The sequence below is a fragment of the Phoenix dactylifera genome, unplaced genomic scaffold (assembly GCF_009389715.1).
Source record: "Phoenix dactylifera cultivar Barhee BC4 unplaced genomic scaffold, palm_55x_up_171113_PBpolish2nd_filt_p 000860F, whole genome shotgun sequence".
Taxonomy (NCBI): Eukaryota; Viridiplantae; Streptophyta; class Magnoliopsida; order Arecales; family Arecaceae; genus Phoenix; species Phoenix dactylifera.
Genome location: NW_024068223.1, coordinates 96,478 through 114,816, shown reverse-complemented (window position 1 = coordinate 114,816; position 18,339 = coordinate 96,478). Strand labels below are relative to the sequence as shown.

Here is an 18,339-nt window from a genome sequence, read left to right as displayed (position 1 = left end):
GAATTCTCCATGATGATTAAAATTGCTGTTGGATATTGTTCTGCGAGACTATCAGCTGGGAAAATGTTGGATATACTGCATGGTTTTCTGCATGGTTGCAGATAAAATGCGGTGATCTTTGCTGCAGAAGGCATGTATCCAAGATAGCATGCTTGTGTGATTGCCAGATGATTGTATTGGATGATTGGTCAGGCGTCCAAATTTTGGTGTGCGAAGGATTTGTCAACATGCAGGTGGGTATTACATTAGTCAATGAAACAGGTCTTGAAATATCCTGACCTCGTGGACGTGTATAGGATTGTGTGCACAAGTAGGGGCGTGTTAGTTTAGGGTTATTATTGAAATTGAATTGATTTAATTAATTTTTCTCAATCAAAACCAAAAGCAAACTGACCATCTAAAAATAAAATTGGTTTAAATCGGCTCAAAAATTTGGTTCAGATCGCTTTATTGGGGTCTAGGGTTTCTTATCTAAAATTCTGAACAGGATCCATCGCATCCAAGATGCCAACTGTGAGATGTACCAGGGAGGAGGATCACTGGAGGTAGGGGGACTTTTGATGCAGATGAAGAGCATGTTCATCATGTATGCGATGTTGATGGAAGAGATCTTGAAGGAGATCGAGATGCAGACACCGTGGGCAAGGTACATAGGGTTGAGGTTGATTCTATTGAGCATGAGAGGCTCTCGATGTCCTAGCCGTTGATGTGGCTGGGGTTGAAGGTGATGGGGTGGATGGCACTAGCGGAGGGGAGACTTCACAATGGCATTGTAGATGAGGTTGGAGACGATGGCAAAGTATGTGAGGAGGATGAGGGAGGAGACAGAAATGGCAAAGTAGGTGAGGAGGATGAGGGAGAATAGAGTCATTAGGTGGAGGATCGGGGTCGATCGAGTTGAATTTCGATGGAGAGGAGGCTGCCAACATTGCGATGCTGATTCTAGTGTGATCAGATTTTGGTCACATTGATGTTTTGGATCCTTTTCAGGATCTAGGGTTAGTAACTTGAGAGTTTTTGAAACTTTTCATACATTAGGGTCGAGTTTTTGAAGGAAAGAGAGGTAGAGAGAGAGAGGGGGGGGATGACTCATGAATCTGAGCCTGGAAGGCACAAAGAAGATGAGGCTAATGAATGGTTGGAGGGAGGCAAGGGAGAGTGGGCGAATCCCGCCTTGGCTTTGATGAGGGAAGGGGCGAAGTGGGAGGAGAATAAAGAAAAAAATTGAGGACTTGGTAAAATTAGAAACCGATATCCAACGGATTTCAGCTTGAAAAATTTTTAAGTTTGGTGGCCAAAAAAAAAAGTATTCAAACCGAACCGAAATGACGAGCTCGTGTTTGGTTTTTGCAGTGCGGACAGTTGTCTTATACACCTCCAGTCCAGTATGTCTTATAAATCTTTATATTGCGCTGCAAGGCGTTTAGATCCCACAATAGTTGCTCTCATCCGGGGAACTAAAAAAAATTGGATTTGTTGCGGCATTTAGCTCCTTGAATCTTTCATTCCCGTCATCACAAACTTTTTTGCAGTCATTCGTTGCATGGTGGTGAGTTGGATGGGCATTCAGTTCTATGTTGGTCAAGATTTAATGCCGAGATATCTTTACACTATCGTAGGCAGGTTGCAGCTTCTTAATTATGATATACCTCCACCTCCCAGATCGAATGTGAATGTAACCATCAAAGATGGTCCCTCGCTGGCATGAGGAAACTGCTGCATGTGCTCATGCATGGTGTTGTGGCACCAAAAGACTTAATTCGAGTGGTTCAACAATCGCTATGCACAGTTACATCACGTCCTACTGCCGTTGTTTTCTTTGGAGCGATCGCTTTCCCCTCCACCGCGTGGGTGGACAATGTGGTAGAAGCCGCCAGCTAGTGTCTTGACTCTTGAGGCCACTGTTGGGCCATGGAGGTTTCCTATGGTTTGTTTATCCGATCGAGCAGGTCGGAAAAATTTCGACTAGACCTAGGGTTGAAAATGAATGAAATAATACTTATTTGAATCTCTCCAGGTATAAATAAATATTTGAGCTTCCGACTAATATTTATATCTGCTAGAAAAAAAATAGATATATAATAGGAGTGCAAATAGGTCGGGTCGGGTCAGGTCTTGAGTGGCCTCGACCTGATCTGGTTTCTTATTCGGGGCCTAATTTTGGACCCCAACTCGACCCAATTAAAGATCGGGTCGGGTCGGATCCGGGGCGCACGGAAGAATGATTGATCTCATTTTGCGATATGGACCGTTGGATCTTAGTCTGCACAAATCTCTACGCACTATGAACTCTAATTTTTTGGCTAAAAAACTCATCCCCTGCTGCAGCTGCGGCCTACGGGACCAACTGGGTAATACGGGTTCGGGTCGTTGGGTAAATGATCCAAAATTGACCCGAAAGACAACGGATCGGGTTGGGTCCGGGTCGGGTTCGAGATTCAGTAAACTCAGACCCGACCCGAAAAATAGAACGAGTCCAATTTTAGGACCCGATCCTGCCCTGCGAGTCCTTCAATTCAGGTCGGATCGAGTTGGGTCAGATCACAAGTCAATCCAACTCATTTGCAGCTTTATATATATATATATATAGATAGACAATTATAATGGATATTGATACAGATAGATAACTATCGGATTCGTATGCGAATATTCAATTTTATGTTTAACTCTATTTAATTTTATATAGCGCTCGTGATTTTTTAAGAAAAATAAATGGTCATATTAATATAGATTTATCATCTACTTAATAATATATTTAGTTATGTAGTCATAAAATTTAATTATTTATTTATATTTATATCTATATTTTTATATTCAATTTGCATCTATATATAATTAAAATAAATATAAATCCGCCAGCCTTTGAATTGTTTCTTATGGAGTACAAATAACATATCTTATTCTTCAGACCTGATGTATGGGCACAAGAGGAATTTGAACAGTGGGAAGTCAAAAGGTGGGGTACGGTCTGGCTGCAAGCCACAGTATACAAAAATCGTAGATTCGCGGGATAAGAACATGGTGCGCAATTATTCGTTTTGGACCATTCTTGAGGTCCAATTATGCAACAGCGCCTTGTGACAGCCCAGCGCCCACGCATAGACCAGTGGTCCTCAAGTGCCAAATAAATAATTATTAATTAAAATTTCTAAAATTTATATATTTTTTATAATTTACTAAATTTAAATTTTAAAATATTACCAATTTATATATTCAAATAAAACTACTTTTCAACTATCACAATATTTATATAATTTTAATAGATTCATATAATTTTACATATAACAATATTAAACGGTTCCAACTGTAAAGATCTGTTTGATACAACCAAATCTATAGTCTTATAACTTTAGTCTTGCAGGCTAATCTCTGCCCATTCCCTACTATGCCCTTGGTTTTGTAAAAAGTCCAGGAAATAACCACAACGGTAATTAAATGGACCAAGCAAGTATAATAAATAAAATGATGAAGATAGCATGATACAAATAATTTATTTAACAAAATGATACTTCTCATAGACAAAGTCATAAATATAATTCCAACATGCTGCAATATATTATTTTTCAAATCAGTAATTTAAACATGATTGCAAAGAATATTTTTAAAGTCAATTTTTAGAGCCAAAATTATTTTTTCTAATATTATAATTTTTTAAAATAATTATTGACTCATCAGCCAATGCAGCTACAAGCCACATGCCATCACGGTTGTAGAGTCCAAAGCATAGCATTTAACCCCTGCCAAGTAAGTCCAAATTCAAAGTACCTTTTTTTTAAATTTAGAACATCTTTTAAAATTTAGAACATCTTTTTTTTAAATTTAAATTTAGAACATTTTTTTTTTTTTTTTGCTAAAAGAAAGAAAAGAGGGGGTAAGGAAAACCTCACCCGCATAGTAACCCCCACTAGGCTCCCGTGGGTAGGGAGGGTATAAGTAAAATTTAACCTAGTGGTAGGATCAAAGTAATCAAGTTCTAAAGTTGTCATATATGGCTTTTATTGGCAAGATTCAAAATGTAGCTAGATTAACGTACAACACACAAAATCTAATTATTTAACCAATATTATTATATTTATTTTTGCAATATACAAATATGACTCAATAATTTACAAATCCACAATCATATGTAAGTGTCCAAACTCCAATAATTGATGTGCATGCATGATTTTCTAGATCAATATATTTTAATTTATCAAAAATGTTGAACATAAAGTATTGATTTCAGCACGAGTCGACTTCAGACAAAGACGAATCGACCCTAGAGTGGCCATAAGAAAAAGATAGAGAGCTAAAAAAATTACTGCATTGACGAGTCGACCGATGAAATTCCCGAGCTGACTCCAGCAAAATTAGAGTCAACATTAGAAACAATTGAGTCAACCCTAGAATAGTCATAATGGAAAGATAGAAAGCAGTGAAAGATAGTCTGTTGAAGAATCGGCCCCTGAAATCAATAAGTCAACTCATAGAATTTCGAGTCGACACTTGAATTGAGAGAGTCGACTCCACAAGCGCTACAGACAAAAGACAGAGCGCATCATAAATAGAAATAAGCTCGAGCTGACTCTTGAAGATCACAAGTCAACTTTTAAAATTCTTGAGTCGCCCCCAAAAATCTGCAAGTCGGCCCCTCTGCATCGGACAACTGTAACAAATAGTTTTTCTGCAAATCTAAATGGTTGTTTTTATCTTTCAATGGCTCTATTAACTGTCTAATGGTTAGAAATGTATTCCAACCATCTTCAAAGAGTATAAATGCATGAGAAGATCAAAGCAAACAGTAAGCTCAAGCACTACGAAGGAAAATCCACTAAGAGCAAGAAAGAAAGAAAATGAGAGAGCTTCAACGAGCAAATCATTCTTTAGAGCTTTCATTGTAAGTTGAAAGATAACATCCTTAACCTCAGAGAGTTGGTGAAGCACCTTCAAGAAGCATTCAAGTCAACCAATCTAGTATAGCTTCATTTATGGTTTTTGTATTTAGTCTCTTGGCGTTGTATTTATTATAACATCATTTAATTCTTTCTATCATTTGCTGTAATAAGTGTCTCGAACTAAAACTTGGGGAAAAGATCTGTCTAAACCTTAAGTTGGATAGTGTTGAGCCTAGAAAATGTGTAGGGTAGGTTTTGATTGTTTGGTTTGGAAAAACCAATTAGGTTGTCTGTGAACCTAGAAAATAATTGGTAAATCTTTTAGTTGATTGACTTAGAAAAATCAACTGGATTTGGTTGTAAAGCCAAAAAATAACTGGGTTGTAATTTGATTATATATTATAGTAAAATTTTCAAAAAAATCTTGAAAAATGGATGTAGGTGCAGGGGTTGGCACCGAACCACTATAAACTTCTTATGTTTGCCTTGTTTGTTTTTCTTATTTTAACATCTTATATATTTACATACTGCTTACTTACTGAAATCATTATTTATATGTTAAGCATTTAATTTCATTGCATTATTTATTTATTAGAGATTTTTTGAAAAACTTAATTTACTCACTGTACTTTTTTTGAAAAACTTAATTCACCCAGGAATTTATATAGAATTTTTCAAAAGTACAGTTATTTGAAATAATTCTAGCAATAATTTATGGTTATGAAAAATGCACAGATGCCATGATTATTCATGAGCTTTATAATATTATAAACTCATGCAGGACCTAATTTAAAGATACACAAAACAGATTATACAATTTTGAAAATATTTAATAAACAAAGTAACTGCAATCAATACAATTAATGTAATATTATATCAACATGACAGTTGTACGTAGCCCTATAAAATACATAATAATTCGTAAGCATATTATTATCATATCATCGTTTGGAAAACTAGTATAAACAATGAAAAAAATTAATTAAATCAAATCAGAAAATACGAGCCCATACGAGCATGAATGTATCGTGTATCTCAAGTGCCAGGCTTTTGCGCTCTAAACTCAATGCCACTTCTGTTCTCATAATTACCTCCTCTGACACTCTTAGCAGGCAGCAATGACGCCTGCGCGACACATATGTTTGACGCCTGCTCGACACATGTGCTCGACGCTTTAATTTCTGCCTATAAATAGTCAAACCGTAAAGCCTCGAGGTGGAGACCGAACCCCATTTTCCTGAAGCCCCACGTCAACGACAAGCAAAGAAACCAAACAAAAGTTCTTCCACCTCCTCATCCTCCCTCCGTCCTTCCCTTCACTCTTATTCATGACCATGCAGCCAAAAACAGCTCGAAACCAGAGGAGAGGAGAGGAGAAGCCGAGCAGAAGAGAAACACCCAAACTCTCTAATCTCTTCCTTATCTAAACTACCTAAAAAGCCAAGCAGGTACCCAAAACCTAGCCGGAACTCTAGAAATAGCTCTAGTTTAGACCTGCACCACTAACCTTCTTCAATGGCGGCGAAGGAGCTGCAGTCCCCGAGACATTAACTCGTCCTCTCCGTCTTCAATCTGAAGTCAGTCCGTAAGCCCCCCCCCACCTCGCATTTACTTCTTCTCTCACTCACTCTGCCGTTAATAGTCTTTTACGTGAGAATCTCAAAAATCTTCTGCTGCCGCTTGAGGGTTTTGAAAATTGATTTTGTTTTCTTTTTAGGAGGGCTTGTACTTGTCGGTCTCATTGAATATGATCTGAAGGGTTTCATTTCAAGTTTTCTGGTGCCTCGCAGTCGAGATCCCCAGCATTTAAAGCTCCCCGTCCGGCTATAAACATCCAAGTCTTGGATCCCCTTCTCTCTTTCTTCTGTTCTTCTCTCTACCCGGTCTTCCATCTTTATCCTTTTGGGATCTCTTATGTTTTGAGATAGATAGAGAGAGAGAGATAGAGGGGGAGAGAGAGGGAGAGAGAGAGAGAGCTGGTGGGGAATGGGAAGGGCTCCTTGCTGCGACAAGCAAGGGCTGAAGAAAGGCCCGTGGACTCCGGAGGAGGACAAGATCCTCGTCGACTACATCCAAACCAACGGCCATGGTAGCTGGCGCTCTCTTCCAAAACTCGCAGGTCTCCTTCTCCTCTTTCTCTTCTCTATATCTTTAAACTCCCATCTTTTCCTCCAACATCTCTCTTCTTCGTTCGCTTCAAGGATGAAGCTATAATCTTCGACAAAAAAATAAATAAATAAATGCAGCGATAGAACTTTCTATGAGGGCTATCAATCTGTTCGACAGCCGATTGCTAGACCGCATAGGAATTTCTATACGGATGCTCGGAGCACGGCGGTGGTATGGTCTCCCTTTTTTCAGCGGGTTCTCTCAAGCTCGGTCATGGGAGGCTGCTGAAAAACTGGCGTTTCTGTCAGTCTTATTTACTTCCCCACGCACTCCGCTCCAAAAAACCAAAACACAACGCGCTTTAAAATATTCCATCGTTCTCATCCACTCATACAACTCACTACTGTTTCCTTCCTTGTTACGTAAAACTCTTTCATTAAATGAAACGGTAAATTCCACTCTGAGAGCACAGTCGTGTCGCTATCTCATCTTAATCCATCACTGTCCTGAACTTCCTCCTCCTGTAATCAACGTCCATGAGCATAAATGCAATATTTATGAATGCATATGATGCAACATGATGGCCATTGTCGGTTTCTTTTTGGCGACACCTTCGTAGCGTTATGCGAAGGTGGTGAAGGTAACGTAATTGCGAGTGGGGCTAAAGCTTGGGCATTTGGTGGGTTTGGGGTTATAAATGCAGGTCTCCTTCGCTGCGGAAAGAGCTGTCGGCTCCGGTGGACCAACTATCTGAGGCCGGACATCAAGCGTGGCCCCTTCACTCCCGAGGAACAGAAGTCCATCATCCAACTCCACGGCATCGTCGGTAACAAGTATTACCATAAGAACTGAATACTCTTATTTCTTTCGGCAAAGCAATAAGTAGTTCGCAAGATAGGTGGGTCCGCTGCCTTAAATATTTGTGGTACTCGATCGCGTGGACTGCTATATATTTTTTTTTTATAATCTCCTCTCTTTTGTTTCTTTCCTTTGTCCTTTACGCTGATTCGGTGTATTGCGTGTGTATCTGCTGCCGTCCAATCAATGATCTTCTTGTATAATTGTGGACGCAGGTGGTCCACCATAGCGGCCCAGCTGCCGGGGCGGACCGACAACGAGATCAAGAACTACTGGAATACCCACCTCAAGAAGCGCCTCTTACGCATGGGCATCAACCCCGACACCTACGCCCCCGCCGCGTCCCCGTCGTCGCCCGGAGGCGCCGGCGCCGGAGCTGGAGCCGGCGGTGGCGCTTCTTCTTCGTCGTCCGCCTTCCCGGCCACCCGTCATATGGCTCAGTGGGAGAGCGCCCGCCTCGAGGCCGAGGCCCGGCTCTCCAGAGAGTCCCTCCTCTTCTCCTCGGCTGCTTCCAGCTCCGCTGCGGCGGCGGCGGCGGTGGCGGCCGCCGCCGGCTCGATACACTCCGACAGCCCACACCCCAAGCCCGAGCCTGATTTCTTCCTCCGCATCTGGAACTCCGAGGTGGGCGACGCATTCCGGAAGCCGCTCTCTGCCCCCCGGGAGAGCTCCCCGATTGCCGGGTCCTCGCCGGAGTCGTCGTCCACGAAGCATAGCTCGGCGGTGACCGTCTCTCCGCCAGCGGCGGCGGCGGAGGCAGCGGCGGTCAAGGAGGAGCCTTCGATGGGGAGCAAGAGTTGCGTGGTGCGAGGAGGAGGTGGTGGTGGTGGGGATCATGGTTCGGCGGGGGCGGACTCGTCGGGGTCGAACGAGGTGGAGGACACGTCGGAGGAGACGGACCATTGGTACCTGAACTTCGTCGGCGACGAGCTGGGGCTGTTCTCCAGCCAGCTAGGTGGCTTCTTCTTCTCGAGCGACCTCCACGACGCGTCTCTGGACACGGCGTTCAAGTGACCGAGTTTTTCCGCCTTATCGTTTTCTTCCTCTTCCGTTATTCCTAACGGAGCAGTAGTACGTGGAGTAGGGGGGTTTATTAGCCGCCATCTTATTTATTAGTGCAATATGGTGTTATAATGGGAGCTCCGTTTTGATTAGCTGCTTGTCAGCCTAGGTTTTGAAGGGGTGTGTCACGTTGTCACGTTTTTTGCTGGGATTTTATTTTGGTTTCCAGCAGCTGTTCAAAACGTGAAAAGAATGCATGTTAGTATGATACAATATGGGTGTTGTTGCTGGTTGTTTTTTGAAATGGGTGATGATCCTGCTGTAACTATTGAGCTGTTCATACCTAGAAAACTTGATATTATTTTGCATATTTTTAGTTTGTCTTTAGAATTATCATGTACTGCAATTTTTTTTTTTTTTTTTTTTGGCTGAAACGGATGGATCATACTAAATGAATACAGCCAAAAAAAATAAATTAAAAATAAATAAATTTTGGAACACACCAAGCAATTCCTTACTCAATCCAAAAAAATATTGGTCAGGTTGAGCCCATCCAATCTGTTGCTTCATTCCAATCTCTCGACGTTATGCTTCCAATCTCTCGACGTATATGCTTCCAATCTGGTGCTGCTTCATTGCTCTCTCGACGTACATGCTTCGTGCGAAAGACCATCTCATTATAATTATAGCATCGATATATCTAAGTAGTGGGTGATAGTTGTCCTTACGTAAACTTTATCTTCAGCGAAGAGAGACACTGGAGAGACGCCATGTCCCATTTCGTTGTTTATTAGCTTCCGTCATTTTGCCCAACAGCTTCGCGAATCCCATATATATATATATATATATATATATATATATATATATATATATATATATATATATATATATATATATATATGGATTTAACAGTAGTAACGTTGGGATCACGCAAAGAGCTGGATACAGTTGATCATATGACTTTTTCTTTTTTTGCTGAAAGTTGATCATATGACTTTCGAGTGTTGATCTTATCCGGATCATAGGTTTTTCAGGCATGCAAACTCACCTTAAATGACATTAATTTTAAGCTTTGATGCGTTTCAACAAGTTTGTAAATTGATGGCACAGATGATAAACTTTTAGAAATAAGAAATATTTCTACGACATATTTGTGTTCATTAAGTAGACAAAGAAGCCTACAAAAATGAATCTTGGGATCGAATGTAGTGGAAGATTGAAGCCCATTCTTGGTTAATCCTTGCTGATCAATTATGAAGGCAATCGAGCAGTTAATCTTTAATGGCAGATAATGATGCAAGTCAAGATATCACATTGCATGCGCAAGCGAAACTTCTGTTCAGCAAAATTACAAGTCTCCTGAGTTCTGAGGGTAAGAAGTTAAATATATATGACTGCAATTAATGTGAGGAGTCCCATTGAAGGCTCTACGAAGTCATGTCACACTTCAAAATGCAGTTACACCAGTTAGTGACCGGTGCAATGTCCGATTGGTATTCGGTACAGTGACAAAATTGACCTATACAGCAGTATCCTGGAAGTTGCCGTTCCAATTAACTTTGCCTCTTTGTGAAATATCAATTCTTAGCTCAATAGTTTGTGTGGGGTAAGGAACTACAACAAGAGGCCCACTTCTACTGCTGGAGATAGTCACATATCACTGTTGCTCTTTAAGCAAAAACAAAAAGAAATATATTGATATTATGGGTTCAGATCCTCCTCAGTTCTAAATCTCACCATCCATATACTGTAGAATGGCCGGGATTTATAACTCCTATTCATCCACAAACCGGAATGGATAAGAAGATAAAGAGCCATCACTGCTTTAGATAAATCATTATATATATCAAGTATGTTTTAAAGAATCAATTTGAGAAATCAATATTGAATTTTTGAGGCAATTTTTTCTTTTTCATGGCTTGTAAGTCGTTATGCATGTTTGTAGCATAAACAAAGTCATGCCAAAGAGTTAAATTGACCTTCATTAATGGATGCTAAAAACGTTTTTGGTTTCCCACGTATGAATTTTTTCCTTTTTTGTAAATAATAAAGCAAGCATCTTCAAATTAGAGAGTAATCTAAAAATTTAATTGGGGGAACGCCTTCCAAGGTCCATCCTAGGAACTATGTTTCAAATGGAGAGCGCGCAATCGCTGGTCTATATCCGGATTTGCTTAAGAACATGCTTTTCTCTATCACTCAACATTTATATATTTGTGTAGTGAGATGAAGGCTAATTGATATATGCTAATTCAAAAGCTAAAATGGCCTAGAAGCTAAAAAGTAAATCGACATAGGAGCACAAATATTCTATAGTGCTTGTATTGCATCGTAATGTGTTGTATTATACTTCATGGCTGCTATCAGAAGATGGATGGATATCAGCAGTAATGGGGTGCGATATTGATAATCGTTCATCTCTTGATGGCAGCTATTAAATATGGTACATCACTTTACAGTACAATTTATGCGGATTCTGAGTTATCGACATGGATGCTGTAGAAGGAACTTGCTACTTGGATATGAAGCTGATCCCTTGAAAAAATTGACATGGCATTTGCAGGACCACCTCACTAATATCTATTATATTTTGAGTAAGTTTAAGGCCTTTAGCCAAGCATATGGAAAGACAAACTAATTTGCTTGCGATTGTTGGTCTCTAGGAAAGACAGCTCCACATCCTTTCTACATATTTGTTCATAATCTGTAATCCCTTGCAAGGGACACTTGCATTATAGATTATGTGAAGTATATAAATATGATGTCTTCAATTAAGAACTACGAGGTTTGTGACCCTTGGGAAGTTCTTGTGTTGCGTTCTTTATTTTTTTTACCTTTTAAATTGCCCCCTTCAGCTTATGAGTTATGTCTTGATGGTGCACATGTTCATAGCTTCGATGCCCTTAAAATTCATCATATTTTCGCAGCAAGAAAGGTTGGATGGTATCTGAAAACTGCTCATTGCGTAGGACATCACCAGAGATGGGATCTCTTCGCTTCCTACACTGCACTTTTAGCAACAGTCTCTGGTTCGCTATTAGATCTTATCCTGGTACCAAAGTTCATCAACCATCACTAATGTATCTTCTTTTTGGACAAGCTGGAAGTCTAAGCGAGTTAAGAAGGACTGGAGGAGGGGATGGGATCTATTGGTGATAGCTTTGTGCTTGAGACTATAGCAAGTAATTAAGGAATGCTAGAGTATTCCTAAGGAGAAAAGAATCCATTAACCAGGTGTTGAGAAAAGTTCTAGAGGAGTTAATGGCATGGGATGTATTTGTTCTTCGATAATGGCGAAAGAACATCAGCTGGTGGCCTCCAAGCTTGATGGACTGTTTCTTTTTTTTTCTTTTTTTTTTTGTTTTCTTCTTGTTCTCCTGCTACTTGATATGTATTATTTCTGTTTATATTTTTCAATAAAATTTCAGGTGCGCGCGCGCATGGGTGCTTTTTTCTTGGAGGGTCTGACCACCTCTTCATATAAGTTCGTTTGAATCAACCCTCGCATGAAAGTAAAGCGTAGCTCGATGATTCTAAGCTTGATTGAATCTTTTTGGTTGCTCCGATAAATTAGCGAATACTCAAGCTTTAACGATCTATTGCATACTTGCCTCCTGAAAATCATTACTTATATAAACACCCTCAAATCATCCTGTTTTTGTATGCATATCTTTCAGCTAGATTTTTGGCTGATAAAAGTAATAAATAACTAGTTTGAGAATCATTTCATTCTTACCCTTTTACATCAATACCACCATAATAGGATGATTTCAAAAGATAAGTTGGTCGAAAGTTCCAAGTCCAGATTCCCTCTAAAGTCTGCACAAATTATGATTGAAATAATATATCTTCTTCCATATACACTTATCTCTTTAATATATATATATATATATATATATATATATATATATATATATATATTCTACCATGTTCTTTATGCTTGAGTTGCCAACCTTCCTCCCATGCAACAGTTTGACCCATCTTTCAACGTAGGTTTAAAAATTTAAAAGCCCTGGTCCTCGTCAAGCACAGCGGTATTAAATGAGCAGTCGATGTCATCATGTGGGCATCATTTATTTCTGCGTGTTGTGAGAGAGAGAATGACATTAAATGCAGTGAGAGGAGAAGGAGCAAGGACGTCAAGCCGCGGGAGGCGCGTCACGACGTCCGGTCTCACCCCCTCCCGCCCACGTCGGAGTCGGACAGCGCACCGCCACCCGCGGCCCTGCGCCTGCCAGGCTTGTCCCTGCGAGGTCAGCCATGGGTGGCACCATTAATGGCGTCAAAGGGATATTAAATGCATTGTTACTTTTGGACGAACACAATAAATAGACCAGTATTTTCTAGATGCTGGACCATCCGTACCTCATGCAGTGCGCCACGTAATCACCTGGGTCCGGAGTTTATGACACCCGGCTGGCCAGAGCCCAGCCAGAAAGGCAAATGGTCCAAAGCTGTGGTGCAGGATCTAAAGCTTCGGATGTCCATGGCTCCTGCCAAACTGGTGTCGAGAGCTTTTCCCTTTTTTTCATATAAAAAAGTTTTAGAAAAACAAACAAACAAAAAAAAAAAAGGCTCTGGTCGGTGCTATCTTTCAGATGCTTGCCTGAAATTTCCAAACCGGCAGTGTCTTGAATATACTGTACAAGCAAAAGAAGAAGAAGAAGAAGAAGAAGAAAAAAAAGCTATCCTCATGCATGCCAACATCCATATTTGCTGCTATGAATAGGATTTGTCCGTCGACTTGCCGCATGAAAATGGAAGAATTACGTTCATATTATGCGAGCATTTCGAATATCGTGAAATGTATAATAATTTGTCCCTTAGACGCATATTCATCTCATGCCCGAGGACTGTATATCTTGGAGCATGACAAAAAAATATGCTTATGATCGAAGATTGCAGATCCTGCTTAAACTTTGCAGCATTTATAGAAGATAGCGTATTGCACCACATCATGTATCAGCAGTTAGAATGCCTGCAGGGATTTTAATGCAGATTCCTAGAATGCTGGCATTCCTTAAATTGATTAAAGTAGGTCATAATTAACCTAAAGTAAATCCTCAAAGTGATACAATCTCAATGCCGTTCCTTATAAATTTGAGTTCCGGGGTATTGCCAATCCCACCTGACTATAGTTAATTTCTCCTTTTGCTAAAATCACTTTTGGACTCCATTATGAAATTTAATGGAAAAGATAACGTGTTCTTCACTTTTTCTGTATGCATATCCTTCAATTTTGAAGATGTTGAAATGGATTCAGATGAAACAGGATATTTAGGGCTCAAAAAGAACATGAGCAGAGATTCGAGAAAATGAAAAGAAGAAATGGCATGGTACACACAGATTTATTTGGTTTGGCCAAAGGTCTACATCCATGGGTCGGAATGGAGCAGAGATTTTATTATAATTAAAAAAGAATGAAGTACAAAAGCAGGGATACGTCTCAACAAGATCCAAATCTCATTACACCTCGTCTCAAGGCACAATGAACTAAAGAGGATATTTTCTTGCCTTTTCGGGCTAACAGGTTCTAAGTTGCTATTTAACCTCCCTAATGCAGAAGTGTTTACGCTAGCATTTAACTTATTTGTTCAAGGCTAGGCTAGTTTATTCTGCAACCAAACCTATATATCGTTCTTATCATAAATTGACAAATTGTGGAAACCTAAATATAAATTATGTAAAACCTTGAGAAAAATTATTTTCATTCGCTCTTCAAGAATATAACTCTACACCTAGTCCATTCCTTAAGTATATATCATATGTTATGCGAAAATGCCTTAATCTACAGTCTACCTCTAAAATATTGTTCGGCGCCCGTTAACCATGATAGAGGCCTATTTAATTGCATAGACCGATGCTGCCGGCAAAAGAGGTCGGGGCAAGCCACCATAGGAACCTTATCAAAGTGCAATATGTTGCGATGATAGTTTTACAGGTCTTTTTCCTTCTCTCTCCTCTTCCCACTTTCTTTATATCATAAAGGCAAAAAAAATACTTAGCTAGTGATTTCTACATTCTCAAATTATTCAAATTTTTCAGCTATCCAAGTTAGTCTTCAAATATTCTCGAGCAGTCAACTTGTCACACCCCAAACCCAATACCTGAGTTAGCCATGTGATATGGCCGCACACTCCTTAGGGCAGAGCCCCAGAGAATATGCAAGGCCTGAAGGAGCATGCACATAAGTTCTCATTATTATCTTTTCAAAGAAGCATATATATCCTTATATATATCTCAATATAACCAATTATTCAAAAGAATTTCTTATGTCATTTCATCTGTTTTCATTAACTTGATTTTCATACTTTTCATATATTAAATTTCGGCTTTGGACTAACCAAGATTATGACACAGTCAAGACTGACAAAATTTCACGCGTAAGCCCGTGGAGACTATCCCCATGTATTAGCCCATGGGTGTTATACTACGCTCAAGCTCGTGAAGGCTATCTCATGCATAAGCTCGTGGAGGTTATGCCCATGCATTGGCCCATACGCGTTATTCCATGACGAGGTTAGTCCAAAATATATATTGTCTGTCTGATTTATATATTATTTTTGTCAAATCAGTTACCAATTATATAATCAAATTCAAGGTATCTTTGTTCACATAATTATGTTCTTAATATCTGATACATATAATAACTATACAAATATATTTGTATTGGAATATATCATATGTCAAATCAAATCTATCGATGCAAATTTAACGGTACAAACCAATGAACACACACACATATATGGTGATCGAGTACAGAAATTCTTACTTGTATCGCAATCCAATATAGCTACAATGCTATAGATCCACACCTAACATATCCAGTCAATTTAATATCAATATAACACCAACTTATCCCTTATCAATCACTCACTATATCAATGAATCAATCATTCAATAATTATTTAATTTTAGAGCTATAATATTTGAATCATCCATATTCTCTATTCTCTTTTGATTAAAATAAAGGGTTAGGGCCTTACCTCAAGTTAGAAACTAGAGTGTAGAACTAGGTGAGCTTCTTCTTTTTCGGATGATTGTTGATGCGGGAAGCGTGGGGAAGATGAAGACCCCTGTTCTGCGGCTGAATCCACAACCAAACAGAGGGGAAAACAGGGAGAAGTTGGGCTCAAACAGAGCTTTGTGTTTTTCTTTCAATTCCTGGAAAACAATGAAGAAGAAGGAGGCGGCGCTCCTTCACGACCTTTTATACATAACCACCCCCTAAATCCCTAATCACAATCCTAATCAAACAGACTCCTAATACAACTTAACTCAAACCCTAAACAAGCTTAATTGGAAATTAACTTGATTAAACAAGGACTCAGTTAGACTCAACCTTAACCAGAAATTAAAAAAACAAATCACCTAATCAAAGCTCCATGCTGGGTTTCATAATGGTCCTGCATCAGTCCCCTCCACTTGAACACAACTCGTCCTCGAGTTCGTATCAGGATATAACTGCTCTTCAGGATTATGGTATTCATAGATATCAGCGACATTAAAAGTCTTTGAAATTCCCATATCATCTGGTAGGTCCACAACGTAAGTATTGTTATTGATCTTTTTCAAAATTCTGTATGGGCCATACTTTCTTGGCTTCCATTTGCTGTAAGTTCCCACGGAAAATCTTTCTTTGCGCAGGAAAACCATCACCATGTTGCCTTCTTGAAATTCTTTGTGCCTTCGATGCTTATCTGTCGTTGATTTGTATCTAGCATTTGTGTCCTCGAGGCGCTTCTTCACCTCCAACTGTATAGCTTGAACCTCCTCTGCCAAATGTTCTGCAGCCACGCTCTTTCCCAAAATTTTCGGTAGGCGCGCCAGATCCAATGCGTGCTTTGGTGCCTTTGAATAGACAATGGAGAAAGGCGACCTTCCGGTTCCACTATGGACAGCATTGTTGTAGGCAAACTCTGCTTGGGCCAAGGCATAATCCCAATGTTTTGGGGTGCTCCCACAAATACAACGAATCAAATTACCCAATGTCCTGTTAACCACTTCCGTCTGTCCATCAGTCTGAGGATGCGCAGTGCTGCTGAAATTTAATGAAGTGTCAAACATCCTCCATAGAGTAAGCCAGAAGTGACTCAAAAATTTGGAATTCCGATCTGACGTTATAGATTGTGGTACCCCATGCAAACGAACAATCTCCCGAAAGAACAACCTTGCAATGTGGGATGCATCTGATGTCTTCTTGCAAGGGATGAAATGCGCCATCTTGGAGAACCTGTCCACCACCACGAAGACTGAATCTACACCCCTTTGTGTTCGGGGAAGTCCCAACACAAAATCCATCGACAGATCCTCCCAAATAGCATTTGGCACAGGTAGAGGCATATATAATCCAGTGTTTTGCGACTGTCCCTTCGCTGTTTGGCAAGTATAGCACCTTTGAATAAATTTTCCAACATCTCTTCTCAGCTGCGGCCAATGATACCTTTCCGTGAGACTGGCAATGGTCTTGTCCCGACCCATATGCCCACTAAGACCGCCACCATGAAGGTCTCTAATCAGCTTCTCTCGCAATGAGGATCTGGGAATACATAAGGAATTGCCGCGAAATAGATAGCCATCCTGAATGTTGAAGTCTCCAGTTGCTTGATGACTTGTACACTTTGCCCATACATCTTTGAAATCCTCATCTTCTGCATACAACTCTTTCAAATTTTCAAACCCCACGACCTCTGCCTGCATGGTAGTCAATAAAGCATGGCGACGACTCAAAGCATCTGCCACCCAATTCTGTTGCCCGGACCGATGCTTCAACACAAAGGAAAATTTCTGCAAGAAGCTTACCCATCGAACATGCATTCGGTTCAAATTGTTCTGATTATTGATGTACTTCAAGGCTTGATGGTCGCTGTACAGGACAAATTCTTTTTGAATAAGATAATGCTCCCAATGCTTCAACGCCCGGATGATGGCATAGAACTCTAGCTCGTAGGTTGTCCATTTTTGCCGTGCTTCACTAAGTTTTTCACTGAAGTACTCCACAGGCCGTCCTTCTTGGGTCAAAACAGCCCCTATACCAACCACAGAAGCATCACACTCCACTTCAAATAGCTTCTCAAAACTCGGTAATGCTAATACTGGTGCAGAAGTGAGCTTTTCTTTTATCAGTCCAAAACTTGCTTGTTGCTGCTCTTTCCATTGAAATTGGCCCTTCTTCATGCATTCGGTGATGGGAGCGACGATGGTACTGAAGTTTCGAATAAAACGCCGATAGAATGTTGCTAACCCATGAAAGCTGCGAACTTGGCTAACATTTGTAGGAATCGGCCACTCCCGTATTGCCTTTACCTTCTCTTCATCAACCTGTATGCCATCAGCCCCAACAACAAATCCCAGGAACACCAAGCGTTTTGTAACAAAATGACACTTCTTAAGATTAACAAACAACTGATTCTTCAGTAAAGCAAGCAAAACTGCTCTCAAGTGCTCCTTATGCTCAATTTCATTGCGACTATAGATCAAAATATCATCAAAGTAG

The 18,339-nt window shown here is 40.0% G+C and overlaps 1 protein-coding gene across 5 annotated transcripts; it reads left to right on the top strand.

The window, feature by feature from the left end:
• Positions 1–6,135: 6,135 nt before the first annotated feature.
• LOC103710554 (transcription factor MYB17-like) lies at positions 6,136–9,213 on the top strand. Of its 5 annotated transcripts, none has more exons than XM_039120692.1 (4): positions 6,136–6,451; positions 6,592–6,993; positions 7,687–7,816; positions 8,057–9,213. In XM_039120692.1, the coding sequence occupies exons 2-4, from the start codon at positions 6,861–6,863 to the stop codon at positions 8,853–8,855; spliced, it is 1,062 nt and encodes a 353-aa protein (XP_038976620.1). In that variant the 5' UTR covers positions 6,136–6,451; positions 6,592–6,860; the 3' UTR covers positions 8,856–9,213. The 5 variants fall into 5 exon arrangements, with proteins under 5 accessions (XP_038976620.1, XP_038976621.1, XP_038976619.1 ...); XM_039120693.1 differs by having other exon boundaries at positions 6,136–6,459; positions 6,665–6,993; XM_039120691.1 differs by having other exon boundaries at positions 6,136–6,459.
• The last annotated feature ends 9,126 nt before the right edge of the window (positions 9,214–18,339 follow it).

Bases quoted from the DNA above. Each gene is read 5' to 3' on its own strand.
- LOC103710554 (XM_026805997.2), top strand. From the start codon at position 7,545: ATGCATATGATGCAACATGATGGCCATTGTCGGTTTCTTTTTGGCGAC. The intron at 7,817-8,056 runs GTATTACCATAA...TTGTGGACGCAG, and splicing joins CACGGCATCGTCGGTAACAA to GTGGTCCACCATAGCGGCCC.